The 15,465-nt window shown below is 42.6% G+C and overlaps 1 protein-coding gene across 1 annotated transcript in view; it reads right to left on the minus strand.

Annotated features, from left to right (window-relative positions):
- Nucleotides 1-1,102: 1,102 nt before the first annotated feature.
- The window catches only part of ublcp1 (ubiquitin-like domain containing CTD phosphatase 1), a 40,916-nt gene continuing 26,553 nt past the window's right edge, over nucleotides 1,103-15,465 (minus strand). The window contains exons 6-11 of the mRNA XM_067996531.1: nucleotides 14,401-14,499; nucleotides 13,857-13,894; nucleotides 11,313-11,411; nucleotides 10,243-10,359; nucleotides 5,356-5,483; nucleotides 1,103-3,068 (exon numbers count right to left, since the gene is read on the minus strand). Of these exons, the coding sequence (XP_067852632.1) occupies nucleotides 3,041-3,068; nucleotides 5,356-5,483; nucleotides 10,243-10,359; nucleotides 11,313-11,411; nucleotides 13,857-13,894; nucleotides 14,401-14,499 (509 nt within the window). The 3' untranslated portion in view covers nucleotides 1,103-3,040. The remainder of the gene's footprint in view (nucleotides 3,069-5,355; nucleotides 5,484-10,242; nucleotides 10,360-11,312; nucleotides 11,412-13,856; nucleotides 13,895-14,400; nucleotides 14,500-15,465) is intronic.

The raw sequence follows: 15,465 nt of genomic DNA on the forward strand, positions 1-15,465 counted from the left end.
ATTGGGTTTTTAACGACAATCCAACAGCTTCATGGTCACTTTTGCTAACACCAGCTTTTTATTTCCAGATTTTTTAAACTCAATTCAAATTCTCAAACTGCAGTGGTGGGATTTGAACCGGTGATCTCTGGATTACTAGTCCAGTAACATGAGCACTTACAATACCGTACCCATACAACATATACAAATTCTATAAGATAGGAAAGACAAATGTTTGTTACGGCATCAGTGAATTATCAAGCCTTTCTTGACCACCCAAAAACACCAAAGTCAACAAGGTTCAACTTTTAATAAAAGGATGTGTGTTTAGCATGAGAATGCAGCACCAGTTTTTCATTTAAAGGCAGACAGACCCCAAACGCCACTGCCTGATGAAATTTAAACAAAAATGTGTTCATTTATTTTTCTTCCCCCTCCCAACTCCTGTTCTGCAATTTTTTCTCCCTCCTTCTCCTCCCCCTCTACAGGATGCTGGGGTATGGTTCCACAGTCACCAATCATCTTCCAGTACCTTGCCGAAGTAGCGACTTTTCTTCTGTGAACATAGACAGTGATTTCCAACAGGCTATTCAACTGTGGGGGGCATCACGGCCAAGACTGATCCTGTCCTCAATTGATGTGCCCACACACACACACACACACACACACAAAGACAAGCCAACATTACTCACTGCAGTAATCAGGAGTGAGAACTTTGGTTGATTTACCCCTCCATAGCCCAACCCCACACAACATAGATGGGGATAGAACCTGCGACCCACCTGGACAGCATGGCTCAGTACCAAACCAAGTGGGAGGGGGCATTTACGGAGCCAGTCTACATTTCAGCTTTGCAGTATGTGTGCGATGGAGAAACGGGCCTAAAAGTCACTCTACAGACCTTTAACTAGGCGGCTGTCAGAGTGGTTCATAATGTAGTGAGCCCTGAAATACCAGCCTTCAGTTTACAAATAGACTGAGCTGCTGCCTAACTAAGTTCTAAATTTGTTTTCTGCACATATTACTCGATTATATTCACACCAGGGAAAACCACAGTCTGGATTTCAGAATAAATGGAAACTGTCCCTCTGTTTCAAATGATAAAAAGCCATTAAAAAGTCAATTTGGACCAAAGAACCTCAGCAGGTATTTTATTTAATATTTACACCTTTGATATGCTCCACTGAGAATCAAGTTTTTTTTAAATACAGAATTCAACCTGGAATATCTGTTTTCTTTATTTAAAAGAATGAAAATAAGCACACAGCAGTAATGAATGAAAACTCTCAACATGAAGAAACCAACACAAAAATTCCAGGACATTTCTGGCCCTTTCAGCCAGGCTGAACTGTAAACAGATTAGTTTGACCTCTATTCAATCCCCAGCAGGGTAACCTATACTGATCTACAGAACACGCGTTTTGTTATTAGCCTGCTGTAGGTTGCATTGGGGGAGTGGGGCGGTTGATTTTCTTTGCAGGTCTGAAGCACTAGTACATTCAGATGCACTGCACAAACTGCTGGTTTACCAGCTCTGCGGCCGCTTTTATACTGAACTCTAGGGTGATGGGAGAGCGTCACCACAGAGCTACGAGCTCCAAGCGTGAATCTCTCCCTTTTAGTTTTTGCAGGGTGCTCCCGATGACTGCCGGGCACGCTTGGGAGTGTCAGTAGGAAGGAGATGTGCCTTCCTTCTGCACCCCCAAAGGCCACTCTGGGGGCCTGGGTCTCCCAGTGTAGGCCACCTCCTACATACTGGGGTGCAGTCAGCGGCGGGAGACCCACGCTCCTGCTGCCGATTGCAGGTTATCGGTAAAAAAAAAGTATGGCTTTGAAACAGTTGTTACTGCTCACTCTCACACACTTCTATCTATATTTTTAAAACTATTTAGCTACAAGGAACTACATGGGAGCAAAATTTGGAATTGGCAGCAGTTACTGGGATTTGTTATTCCTGTATCGCGAAATGAGAAGTTTTCACCTGGGCCCATTTTCTGTGGCTGCCCTTTTGCTATGGAGAGTAAACCATTGGCAGTGTTCCATTATAAGGTGGCCGGGTATAAAATTAAAGCTATGCCAATTTTTCATTAAGCTTGATCTCAAACACACAAACTAGCTTCGGGAAAATAAGCCGATTTACAGTACAGTTCGTTTTGAATAACCTTCTGGGAGAGATCTGCAGCACCTCATGGTAAGTAACATGGTCAAAGTAATGGATGGTCTGTGGTGCATCAGTGCAGTAAGCAACGAGCAATGAAAGTGAAATGTGAGGAGACAGACCCTCCGGGTACGGACTGCAAAGTGGCACTGTACCCTCTAACCCATGTCCGGCCCTAAACACTCAGAGCCAGCATGGGGCAATCGCTGCACTGAAGCACTGGCCATATTCATACAGCTTAGCACTAGCTGAAAGTAGGACTTTTGAATGGAGCAGCTTGGAGGGGGACATAGGATCACAGTGCACCTGTCAGTGCGCTGCTTATACACAGGAGCTCATTCTAATGCTCGATTCCACTGATAGGTAAGTGTAAAATGTTCCCTCTCTTAAAACCCGGGTCAAACTGAAATTGTGCATGTAGGGATTCGACGTTCTATCACTTATATGGTCCAAACTCAGCACACAGGGAAGGGCTGCTCGTCGAAAGAAATGGGAGCAAGTTGCTCTTGCACGGAGTAACCTGCAACTAACATACTTCTGCTTTCAGCCAACTTCACGACAAAGCAAGGAAGCTACACTTAGACGTACAGTAGATAAATGGCGATGCTGCGGGAACATGTTCCTATGTTCCTTTGTATGCACACGGTGTGACAGTATTTTGCTGAAGCACATTGTCCTTTGTTCAATTCGCTTGTCCCCATTGGAGGACCAGCAGTGGCGAGGACCGAAGGATAAAGAAAGTTGCAGGTAGCATGTCAGTTGATAAGTCCCTTTGGCGTTGTGTGTTTTTTTGTTTTTGACCGTCGCAGTGCTCAGCACTTGTTCCGAGTTCAATCACAGTTAAAGTTTTCTCACGTACTTCTGAAGTGTGCACAACCTAGGGCAGAAAGATCCACACGAGGCTCACTGTCCTTGCTTCTTAGAGAGATACCTGCAGAAGAGGCGGAGTAATCCATTATAGAGGAAGGCATATCATGCCTGCAAAAGGATAAACTGCAGAATACAAACACTGAAGTAAATAAAAGGATACTGATTTAAAGGAAAGAAAAACACTCCGGATTCTTCAGTCTCACAGGGGCAGCTGTCAAGTTCATTTATTGCTATTTCTATCAATCAGTCACAGCCTCTTTTTATCTTTTATGAATGCTACTATAGTCACTTATCCACTGAACTTCCCTCGCTTGTTCCCCCTTGCTGCATTCTCACTCTGTTGTAACCATCGCACTCATGCTTTCCCAGGACTTCAAAACTGTGGGACTCCTCAGTGTTCCCCACCTCCCACTATCTACACGCTCTTAAGACCCAAACTTGGTGTTACCTAAAACCATTTCCTGACTTATCTCAGCTCCCCTCCTATTCTTCTCTATCTTGGTGGTGTTCTGCTATGTGGGCATCACCCTTTCCAGTAGGTTTTTCGATTTTAAAAAAACCCTAGTGAAATTAACTGCAAGAATTTCATTGGTAAAGAAATGTCTTGCTCAAATGCAAAAAGGAACAAAGCTGAATCCCACGCCTTTAGTACAAGTGCACTAGACTACTGCCCACAACTTGGATCCCAACTTCGACCCATGTGAATAAACGTCAGTCATGGCTGGACAACCCGAGGAAGAGCGAGGCCCCTTCCTGCTATCGGCCAAGTCCAATCGTGCAGTTGACTAGTGAGCAAAACTGGTGGCATTAACATCCGTGAGCAGGAATGTCTAAACCTCCTAATCTAGGATTCAGTGGAGTGATAGGAGTGGGCAAGATGGATATATTGCAGTCACACGTTCACACACATGCAGCACTTTCAATTCAACAGAACACTGAGGTAGAGAGGAAAAGGTAGCAGGGTAAGTCCCAACCACAGGAACGCACTTCCTGGGGGCAACTGTGCTGACAGCAGCTGTGCAGAGCTGCACGTCCCAGACGTTACAATCCTTGTGGCTAATAGTGACCTACGATCTGGTACTGCAGTTTATTCCCCCTCCTCACCCATGACTTATACCATGCACATTTGTGAAGCACAGTTAAAAACTGTTTTTACCATTAGCTAAAACTGCAGGACATCGATTAAACATCTCACTCAGGAAGTCTCATTTCCTGCAGCAGAAAGGTAGCAATGCAGTACATGTTTGTAATGCTGAATTTAGCCACAATAGTAAATTTGCTGCAATGTAGCATTTTTTGGCAATTGGTGGGCAGATCGAGAGTTTAGAACAGAGAGCAAAATTATACGATGCAGTGATAGCTCCGTGATCTGATGCAGCGATAGCTCTATGATCTGGTGCAGTGGTAGCTCTATGATCTGGTGCAGTGGTAGCTCTGTGATTCAGTATGAAATTAATACACTGCTTTTCTTCTACGATATGAAGTGGCAGTGGAGGATATATATATATGGGCCTCACGCTGAAAGCGAATGGATACATGAAACTTTTTCAAAGGGTTGTCAGTGCTTGAGAATGGAACCTTTTCCCATTTCAGAAACCCAGTGTCGATGTCGGGCACTATTGGATGTTGAGGGCAACTCCCTCTGTTCTGTCCCCAGTCATGTGCATCAGCCCCAAATTCAGAAGAGTACCCCCAATTGCTGCAATGTGCAATAACCCACATCAGCCATCCTGGGCCTCTTGGGCTGAGATTGTTAAATAGTGCAAATCCATGGGCCGTTTTGGGCTATTCTGTGCTGCCATACGCACTCGGAACTGGTTAGAGATGGACCCAACTCTCAATATCTTCCGGACAGGGTAGATGTTCATCCCACCAGTCCAAGTGATTTGAATTAAGGTCCCAGAGGTAAAAGGGCCATGCCAAACCCACATAAAGCAAGAACCACTTGCATTTATATAGCACCTTTAACATAGAAAACATCCAGACACTTCACAGAGGAGCAGTAATAGTATACTTTGGAGGGGTGCCCGAAATCATGCTCGAAGCAGAGGTTTCGAGGAAGCTTTTAGAGGAGGGGAAGGAAGCATCTAGGATGAGGGGCTTAGGCAGGGAGGTCTAGAGGGCAGAGTGCAGAAATTAACATATTAAAGTATGTAATGAACACCCTCTTTCTACAGAACCATAATGTGATGGAGTCTATCCTTGCTGAAGTACGTACACAAGTCTCCCTGCCCATGGAAGCATCTGTGCTGTTGGCATCATTCGACAACTGGAACACGTGTACTGATGCTAACAGCTGAAGCACGGCCCTTGCTGTTTGCACAGTGCGAGGTAGGCGACACTCTTACCTTTCCCAGTGTTTATGATTAAGGTCCATGAAGTCATCTAGCTTGCCAATCTCCTTTAGATATTGTGACAGTTTCAGCAGCTCCCTGTCTTTATCTCGGTTGAGATGAGCCTTCATGAAAGGTCTAATCTGGAAACAAATTGCAATAAAACACAGGTTGCGTTTACATCTTGCCACAGTAATATCCCATGGCATGAAACTAACTCCACTGACAAGTGCAGGTTTTTTCCTCTCTCAAACTTTAAACGGCTCTGAAGGATCCATCAATGGCTGATTGGACAATGGCACTGCCGGAAGTAGAACAAAGCCATTGTATTGAGAATATAGGTTAGGGTATTTAGGGGAACCAGGTTCAAAGGGGTTAAATAGTCAAGGCTTTAGCTGAAACTACTGTACCATAACATAGACTGCTTTTAAATTAACTTACTTCAGTTGTAGGCACTAACAGCCATGAGAATCGTGTCATTGCAAATTAAGGGAGGAACACAACGGTCCCCCAACTCCTTCAGACATACTGGAATGCTGAAGCAAGCCAGTACTCCCGTTACCTTCAGGACCTAAAGGGTGATTCATCAACTGCAGGGACTGAGGAACATTGTGCTGAGGATAAGGAGAGATAAGGGGGAGCCACAAGGCACTGTCTCTTCTGGACACGTATGCGTTGTCAATGTGATTGGGTGAATTAAGGGGAGTATTTTGGAAAATACCTGATTGAATGTATTTTGCCACAGTTCCGTTGTTTGGGGAGCCTGAGCCCTTGTTAAGTGTAGAGGACAGAAAAGAAAGTACCAGTCAGGTAAACAAGAACAAGAATATGTGAATGAAGGAACGGGGAACGTTGTCGTGGCTTCTACCCAACGGACAACGGGGTAATATAATTCTCAACTGTGCTTTGTAAATTACTGCTTAAATACTGTAACGTATCGATTCTTGCTTGCGCTAAATAAAGTCGTATGGCTATTAACCATTATGTTGTCAGTCTCGAACAATTGGACAGAGTGTCAAATTGAATACACCATTCAAAACAGAAGGTCCCAGGTTCGATTCCTAGACTCTGCTTAGTTGATTGCATTCGGAGCAGCAATTGGGACATTACAGTACCCCTGAGCTAAGGGTTCTCACTTCTATTTGCTCCTTTTACTACATGCACATACGTGAACTTTGGGTGAGAACAGGGCGAGGCTCAGCAGTGATGCCTTCTGTAGTCAAATGACCTGCCAATACTCACTGTCCAGGTTCATGCATGAAGAGTGAACACTTGGACAAGATAGAAGGCACAAAAAACATACCGGAAATAGTGGGGAGCCAAGGGTCTAATGAGAGTGAGGAACTTAAGTAATTAAGATTAGTAAAGAAAAATACTGGAGAAATTAATGGAACTAAAAGCCGACAAATCCCCAGGATCTGATGGTCTACATCCTAGGGTTTTAAAAGAGGTGGCTGCAGAGATAGTGGATGCATCGGTTTTGATCTTCCAGAATTCCCTAGATTCTAGAACGGTCCCTGTGGATTAGAAGGTAGCAAATGTAACCCTGTTATTCAAGAAAGGCGAGAGAGGAAACAGGGAACTACAGGCCAGATGGCCTGACATCAGTAGTAGGGAAAATGCTAGAATCTATTATTAAGGACGCAGTAACAGGGCGCTTAGAAAATCATTATATGATGTGGCAGAGTCAACATGGTTTTATGAAAGGGAAATTGTGTTTGACAAATCTATTAGAGTTTTTGAGGATGTAACTAGCAGGGTAGATAAAGGGAAACCAGTGGATGTAGTATATTTGGATTTTCAAAAGGCATTCGATAAGGTACCACACAAGAGGTTGTTACACAAGATTAGGGCTCATGGGATTGGGGGTAATATATTAGCATGGATTGAGGATTGGTTAATGGACAGAAAACAGAGAGTAGGAATAAATGGGTCATTTTCGGGTTGGCGGGTTGTAACTAGTGGGGTGCCGCAAGGATCAGTGCTTGGGCCTCAATAAATATCAATGACTTAGATGAGGGGACTGAGTGTAATGTACCCAAATTTGCTGATGATACAAAGCTAGGTGGGAAAATAAGCTGTGGGGAGGATGCAAAGAGGACGCAGAGGCTGCAAAGGGATATAGACAGGTTAAGTGAGTGGACGAGAAGGTGGCAGATGGAGTAAAATGTGGGGAAATGTGAAATTATCCACTTTGGTAGGAAGAATAGAAAAGCAGAATATTTTTTAAAAGGTGAGAGACTAAAAAATGTTGGTAGTCAGAGGGATTTGAGTGTCCTTGTACATGACAGCAAGCAATTAGGAAAGTAAATGGTATGTTAGTCTTTATTGCAAGGGGGTTGGAGTGTAAGAGTAAGGAGGTCATGCTGCAATTATATAGGGGTCTAGTGAGACCACACCTAGAGTACTGTGTACAGTTTTGATCTCCTTACATAAGGAAGGATATACTTGCCTTAGAGGGGATGCAACAAAAGTTCACTAGATTGATTCCTGGGATGAGAGGGACGTACTAGGAGGAGAGATAGAGTCGAATGGGCCTATATTCTCTGGAGTTTAGAAGAATGAGAGGTGATCTCATTGAAACGTATAAAATTCTTAGAGGGCTTGACAGGGTAGATGCTGAGAGGGTGTTTCCCCTGGCTGGAGAGTCTATAATTGGAAGAGATAGTCTCAAGATAAGGGGTCGGCCATTTAGGACTGAGATGAGGAAAAATTTCTTCGCTCAGACAGTCATGAATCCTTGGAATTCTCTACCCCAGAGGGCTGTGGATGCTAAGTTATTGAGTATGTTCAAGACTGAGATCGACTGAGGCAGGACTGTCGTATGAGGAGAGATTGGGTCGACTCGGCCTGTATTCACTCGAGTTTAGAAGAATGAGAGGGGATCTCATTGAAACATATAAAATTCTGACAGGGCTAGACAGACTGGATGCAGGGAGGATGTTTCCCCTGGCTGGGGGGTCCAAAACGAGGGGTCACAGTTTCAGGATACGGGGTAGGACATTTAGGACTGAGATGAGGAGAAATTTCTTCACTCAGAGGGTGGTGAACCTGTGGAATTCTCTACCACAGAAGGCTGTGGAGGCCAAGTCACTGAATATATTTAAGAAGGAGCTAGACAGATTTCTAGACACAAAAGGCATCAAGGGGTATGGGGAGAGAGCGGGAATATGATATTGAGATAGAGGATCAGCCATGATCATATTGAATGGCGAAGCAGGCTCGAAGGGCCGAATGGCCGACTCCTGCTCCTATTTTCTATGTTTCTATGATGGATATTTGGACACTAAGGGAATCAAGGGATATGGGGATCGGGCAGGAAAGTGGAGTTGAGTTCGAAAATCAGCCATAATCTTAACTGAAGGGCAGAGCAGACTCGAGGGCTGTATGGACTACTTCTGCTCCTATTTCTTATGTTCTAATGTATCGGCGAGGTGCAGGCACCCCGAGGCTGTGTACCCCAGCAAGATCAGCGCCTCCAGTAGAGGATGTAAGAGAAGCAGAGAAATCTAGCACAAAGGAGCAGCCTTTTACTGAAGTGTTTAGCACACAGGGAACGAGGAGATACATCATGTTAAAACACATCATGATTTTTCAAAAACCTCATTACGTGTTAATCCTTGATGAATACAAGTCCCCCACCTTTAAATTTCTTCAAACTATCAATCTGAGTCCGTTTCACAGTAGCATACACTTCCCCATGGACTGCTACAGAACAAGTATTCAGCATTAAAAATCAAAAAATATCTTGGTGTCATTCCACAGAGGAGCTGCAAGATGTTTTAAAAATAAGAGATCGGAGAACTGCAGACGGAGACAGGCAGGTATGGCATTTTGGAGGGTGAGCAAATGGTGCATTTTCTTCTTAAAGGAGGAGAGGGTAGAGTTAACAAAGACAATTAGTTTACTTCTGCCTGGAATTTTTTTTTTTGCAAGCATGTGAAGAAACTGTTCTCTTTTTTTAAAAGGTATTTTATCCCCTTTGCAATTTTTTGTTTCTTTGCCTGCATAACAGTCAGTGCACTGAGTGGTTTCAACAATGTTAAAAGGTATAATATAAACGCAACTACTTATTTTCTATCTGCACCACCCCAGTTAAGGAATGAGACCATGCATGCAGCTTACAGGACTCGACCAACGTCATCTGAAATGGGTGGCCGGAAGGGCTTGTAATAGTGGCCTGAAGTGACCTACCCATCCATTTTCCCCTCAGTCTCTGTGGGGAAGCACCTGCCACTCCCCCACAGCAGCTTGCCCAGGATGAGGAACTCAGCCTCTGGGAAGACAAGGACACAGAAAAACAGACTTTTAAAACATGTCGACTGTGCAGTCAGTTAGGTTTGTTAAAGGGAAAGGTGAGAGTGCCTTTCTTGAGGTAAGGAGCCTAACATTCTAGAGGATAGTAAGCATACCTCTTGTTCAAGTCAAATATGTATGGGGACAGGCTAGATGGACCAGCTGGTCTTTTTCTGTCCGACATGTTCATATACAAGACTACCCACTGATGTAGGGTAACGTGGCATAATCTTTATTTTGTATCATTATGCAAAGATAAGTTGCAGTGATTGAAGTAAATGAATCTGATCATAATTGTTGCTCGGTATGTTCATTCACTGTGAAGCAAAGCAGCTTAACAAAACATTTGTACAGTCCACTGGAAAAATTGGAAGAAAATACATGTGCAATAGACACAAGTGGTTTGGGTCACAAGGGGTATTATTGTTACACTACTGTACAAGTAGATATAGGGCAGCGTCAACACCCATTACAACAATCTGACCATTTATGGTAGTGACTGGGATACCATGAAACCCCAGAAGGTATCTAGGTGAGATGCAACTTCGTAAGAGACAGTGCACTTAATCTAGAGCATATAATGTAGTGCTGAAGAACAGCCCTTACCTTTAGCCCGTTTTGTGGGTTCATCAGAAAGTTTCGACCAATGTCATCAAACATTATAGTATTTTTTCTAGAGTAGAACTCAGGAAATTTATCCCATATGACTCTCAATGGCTTGACCTGTAAACAAGGGCCTTTGTGAAATATCTTCCAAGAACATCAGCACCACATTCAAGTTGTAGCCAGGGGGTTGGGGAGGGCAAGCAGGGAGGAGAATGATCATAATTAAAACAGCTATGGTACTTGGGCTATCAATACTGATACAAACCTATCTTATCTAAAAGAGCTTCCAGAGCTTTTAGTTTCACCTGCACCAAAAGAGACATCAATCCAGTTTTTAAAAAAAAGCTGAATGGGTGAAATTAATCTGGTTCCATCTCAAGCACCTTCCTTCTGACACAGCATAAAACTGCTTATAGTTCAGCGCTAATTAGCAATGTCACACACAGGAGCCACAGTATAGCTGGTGTTGGAAATGTATAAGTGCCACAACTGGTGCAGCAAGGATGCTAAATCATTTTGTTGGGGGAAAAGAGTACAGGGAGATTTACTCTGTATCCAACCTTGCTATAACTTAATCTGGCAGCCCTTGTTAAGACAGTGCAGAGGGAGCTTTACTCTGCATCTATTTTATACTGCATCCGACCAGGGAATGCTTATTCAGAAACACACAGAGTTTTACTCTTACATCTAACCTGTGTAGTATCTGACCGTGGAGTTTTTAAACGAGACAGTGTAGAGGGAACATTACTCTGTACCTAACCCATGTTGTATCTGACCTGGGAGTGTTTGATGGGGCAGTGTCGAGGGAGCTTTATTCTGCATCTAACCGTGCTGTATTTGAGCTGGGAGTGCATGAGACTGACACCAGGTGCTTGAAACAGAAAGTGTTCCATTCTCCAGCACCAATATCCTTCACCTTGATGAGAACAAAATTCACCGAAATGTTTTTTTAATAAAAGAAATTAACCTTTGATCAAATACCAATAAAAGACTCTAGCTGTCTAATACAATACAAGTACTTAAATACAAAGGCCCATCGTTTATGCTTAAACAACTACTTTCACGCTTACCTCCACCACTCCTCTCTTAGGTGTATGTACTGTGATCATAGCTGCACTGTCCAACATAAAGGTTATCTTGTAGTTAGTGTGTGTTGTGACTCCTAGTTCCTGAAAGAAGAATAGAGAAAAAATGTACACAATGCTCAGAAATAAAATTACATATTATTTCTTCACATTGAACCATAAACCACAAAAATCACACAAAGCACGATGCAAAAACTTGAATAAAATTCTGAGTATATTTCCCTTCTTCCATAAAAAACCCATATGGGAAGAAGACGGATGCTCTGCTCCAGCCCTGGACAGGCCAAGTAACTTCCAGCAATGTTCCCCTACACTCCTGTAAATTTTCCCACTTTACAGTATGAAAATAATTCCATTCACCTCGTGACATTTATCAAAACGTCTTAGAAAGTGCTTCACGCCATGAGATACTGGTGATGTACAGTGACTGCTGCACTGGCAAACACAAATGCATTATTTTCTCTGCATTATATAAAAAGATAATTCCATTTTGATAGCCGCTGATAAATTCCATGGCACTTTTTTTTTAAAATTGTATCTAAAAAAAAGCTAACAAAAGAACCATTTTAGTTGACTGATTATTTCTTCTCACTGTAGCAAGTTAGATATACTTTTTTTTAATATATCAACAAAGCCAACAAACGGCAAATAGAATTTCGAAATTGTTAACTCTGACACTGGCATAATAGTCCCTTGCTACTTGGTGGTAAACTTAGAAAATATTGTTTAACATTTGGCTTTTAGATGCAAGTGGGAAGCAGTCACCTCAGTTTTGAGGCAGAATTTTCATTTTATTCATTTCCCAGGTGCCCATTACTTTTACATATCAAGAATACATTAACATTTTTACATATAGGCTGCATTTTCTGTACTTACAACATCACGTCACACTTTTTACAGCATGCCTGAGTAGGAACATAGGAACAGGAGTAGGCCATTCAGCCCCTCGTGCCTGCTCCGCCATTTGACAAGATCATGGCTGATCTGTGATCTAACTCCATATACCTGCCTTTGGCCGCCAAAAAGCTATCTATCTCAGATTTAAATTTAGCAGCTGAGCTAGTATCAATTGCCGTTTGCGGAAGAGAGTTCCAAACTTCTACCACTCTTTGTGTGTAGAAATGTTTTCTAATCTCACTCCTGAAAGGTCTGGCTCTAATTTTTAGACTGTGCCCCCCACTCCGAGAATCCCCAACCAGCGGAAATAGTTTCTCTCTATCCACCCTATCTGTTCCCCTTAATATCTTATAAACTTCGATCAGATCACCCCTTAACCTTCGAAACTCTAGAGAATACAACCCCAATTTGTATAATCTCTCCTCGTAACTTAACCCTTGAAGTCCGGGTATCATTCTAGTAAACCTACGCTGCACTCCCTCCAAGGCCAATATGTCCTTCCGAAGGTGCGGTGCCCAGAACTGCTCACAGTACTCCAGGTGCGCTTAACCAGGGTTTTGTGTAAGTTGCTGAAGTTTATATTTGTCATATACTTACATTATACTTATCTTTCAGTCCTCCCAGCTCCCGAAATTTGTGCTTCAAAAAGGTAGTGATATTATGCTTCACAGCACCATCCTTTATGTTGCTCCCTGCCTCTGGCATAATCACTTCCAGCCCTGACTGGCACGTGCACTAGTTTCCAATGTAAATCCTGAATTTTTTTTCATTTTCGGGATGTGGGCATCACTGGCAAGGCCGGCATTTTTTGCCCATCTTTAGATGCCCTAAGATGGTGGTGGGCCTTCTTCTTGAAGAGCTGTAGTGGTTTTGATACAATGAAGTGGCTTGCTAGGCCACTTCAGAGGGCAGTTAAGAGTCAACCGTGTTGGTGTGGGACTAGAGTCACATATAGGCCAGACTGGATATGGCAGATTTCCATCCATGAAGGACATTAATGAACCAATTCGGTTTTTACAACAATCCAACAGCTTCATGGTCACTTTTACTAATACCAGCTTTTTATTTCCCGAACTTTTTAAAAACTGAATTCAAATTCTCAAACTGCCATGGTGAGATTTGAAAGCACCTCTGAATTATTAGTCCAGGCCTCTGGATTACTAGTCCAGTAACATAACCACCACACTACCATACCCTCTTATCTGACTCTGGAACGCAGTGGTGTCAGATCCCATCTCACACCACTTGAGATTGACACCATGCAGAGTATAATTCCTGTGTGGTGCCCAGACGGGTTTAAGGGATGCTCAGGCACTTTATAAACTTAAGCAGAATTTACTGGCTAGATCCAAACTGCAACCAAGCAATGTAACAGGGATCCCCTCAGATATTCCTTAAAAAATTGATTGCAACATGGAAGAATGAAAAATATCACTAACACACCAAATACTGGGACTGAAACGGTGCCTCCAGCATAAAGATACCTACCATTGACACTGGCTTGTACCATATCTGCTCGAGGAGTGCTTTATACTGTCACTGGATACAAAGCAAAACACAAAAAAAAATCGAACGGTGTCACCTTTAACCATAATGAGCAACAAAACAAAATGATACTCAGACACAACTTACTTTCATTTTTACTTCAATCCACTTCATACTGGTAGCAGCTGTGTATAAAATTTAGAGAAACGATGTGAGTCTTGACATATTACAGCAATCCCAAAGCCAAACTGAATCAGGCCAAATGACAGCAGCTTTTGTGTCACTGACCTTTTGTTAGTATTGAATTAACTCTAATTTGAGCCATACTCATGAAATTTACTTTTGCCATAATAAAGGCGAGATATTATCACAATATTTTGATAATTATGCTGCGATGCTTTAAAAAATTTACCATTCAAATAAAAAGTTCAGAAAAGAAAAAGCATATAAACACAGCGGACAGTTTAAGATCATTCTTGTTGTACAATACTGAAAAGAAACAGGCCAGTTTCCTGCATCTTCCCTTAAGTGGAAGGGTGCATCATTAAATGGCACTGGCAGTTGAACTTGCTTCTTTTCAAGCATGCACTGAAGTGGGACCAAGTATATTTTAGCACAGAAAACGCTATCTGCTGCTCTTGCAGAGCGTTAAGAAACTAATCAGATCAATCTATTCCGCCTCATTACTTACACCATATAACAATGTCATAATCTTCGTACGCAGATGTGAGGAACTCGTGCAGGTACGGCCTCATTAGTTCATGTCCACTTTCGGCGCAGGATCTGTGGTCTTAAAACAAAGTTAACAAAATCAGTACTAGGATTTAAGAAAGAAATAACTCGCATTTATATAGCGCCTTGTACGGCTTCACGATATCCCAAAGTGCTTCACAACCAAAAGCTTCACTTCTGAAGTGTAGTTACTGTTGTAATGAGGGAAACGCAGCAGCCAATTTGTGCACAGCAAGTTCCCACAGACAGCAATCCAATAAATTATTAGATAATCTGTTTTGGTGATGTTAGTTGAGGGATAAATATTGGCCAGGGCACCGGGGAAAACTCACCCCATAATCTTTGAATACTGCCATGCAATTTTTTACGTCCACTCAAGAGGGCAGACGGGCCTCGGTTTAACGTCTCATCTGAAAGCACTCCCTCAGTGCTGCTTTGTGGGACTTGAACCCACAATTACATAATCTAGAAGTTTCTATTGTTAAACATAACGATCCCAGTCAGAGGTCACAGACGTTACCTGCAATGCAACCTCGCAGCCTTTATTAAATACTTCCAATGGGAAGTGGTGTCACAGTGCACAATGTGCTTTCACCTCTGGGACCTGGGATTGAATCTAGCCTAGAGCGATGGAATGAAGTCTCTTTCTTTTGACCTGTAAGCATCCTAAATTACAGGAGCTTGGGAAATCTCAACCAGGTTCCTAGGTGTCCATGAATCCACAATACAAAACCACCCCAAAGTTAACACTCAGAGCTACAAGGTGGCTTGTGTGAGAAATGCTAAGGGAGCTTCATGTTCCCCAGTAGAGTGGAGAGCACTGCAAGGGGCACAAACAGGTTAAAAATCTCCCTACAATCGCATCTCAATGAGCAAAGAAAATTCATAAAATATGCAGGAAAAAATGTCATAAAAGCAAAAACATGTTACTGTAGAAGATTACATAAATTTTCATTGCTACAAAAGGACTTTCAAATATATAGAGCTTTGTCATGCATCTCAAACGGTTCACATGTAACACATT

Source organism: Heptranchias perlo, chromosome 14, assembly GCF_035084215.1.
Source record: "Heptranchias perlo isolate sHepPer1 chromosome 14, sHepPer1.hap1, whole genome shotgun sequence".
NCBI lineage: Eukaryota > Metazoa > Chordata > Chondrichthyes > Hexanchiformes > Hexanchidae > Heptranchias > Heptranchias perlo.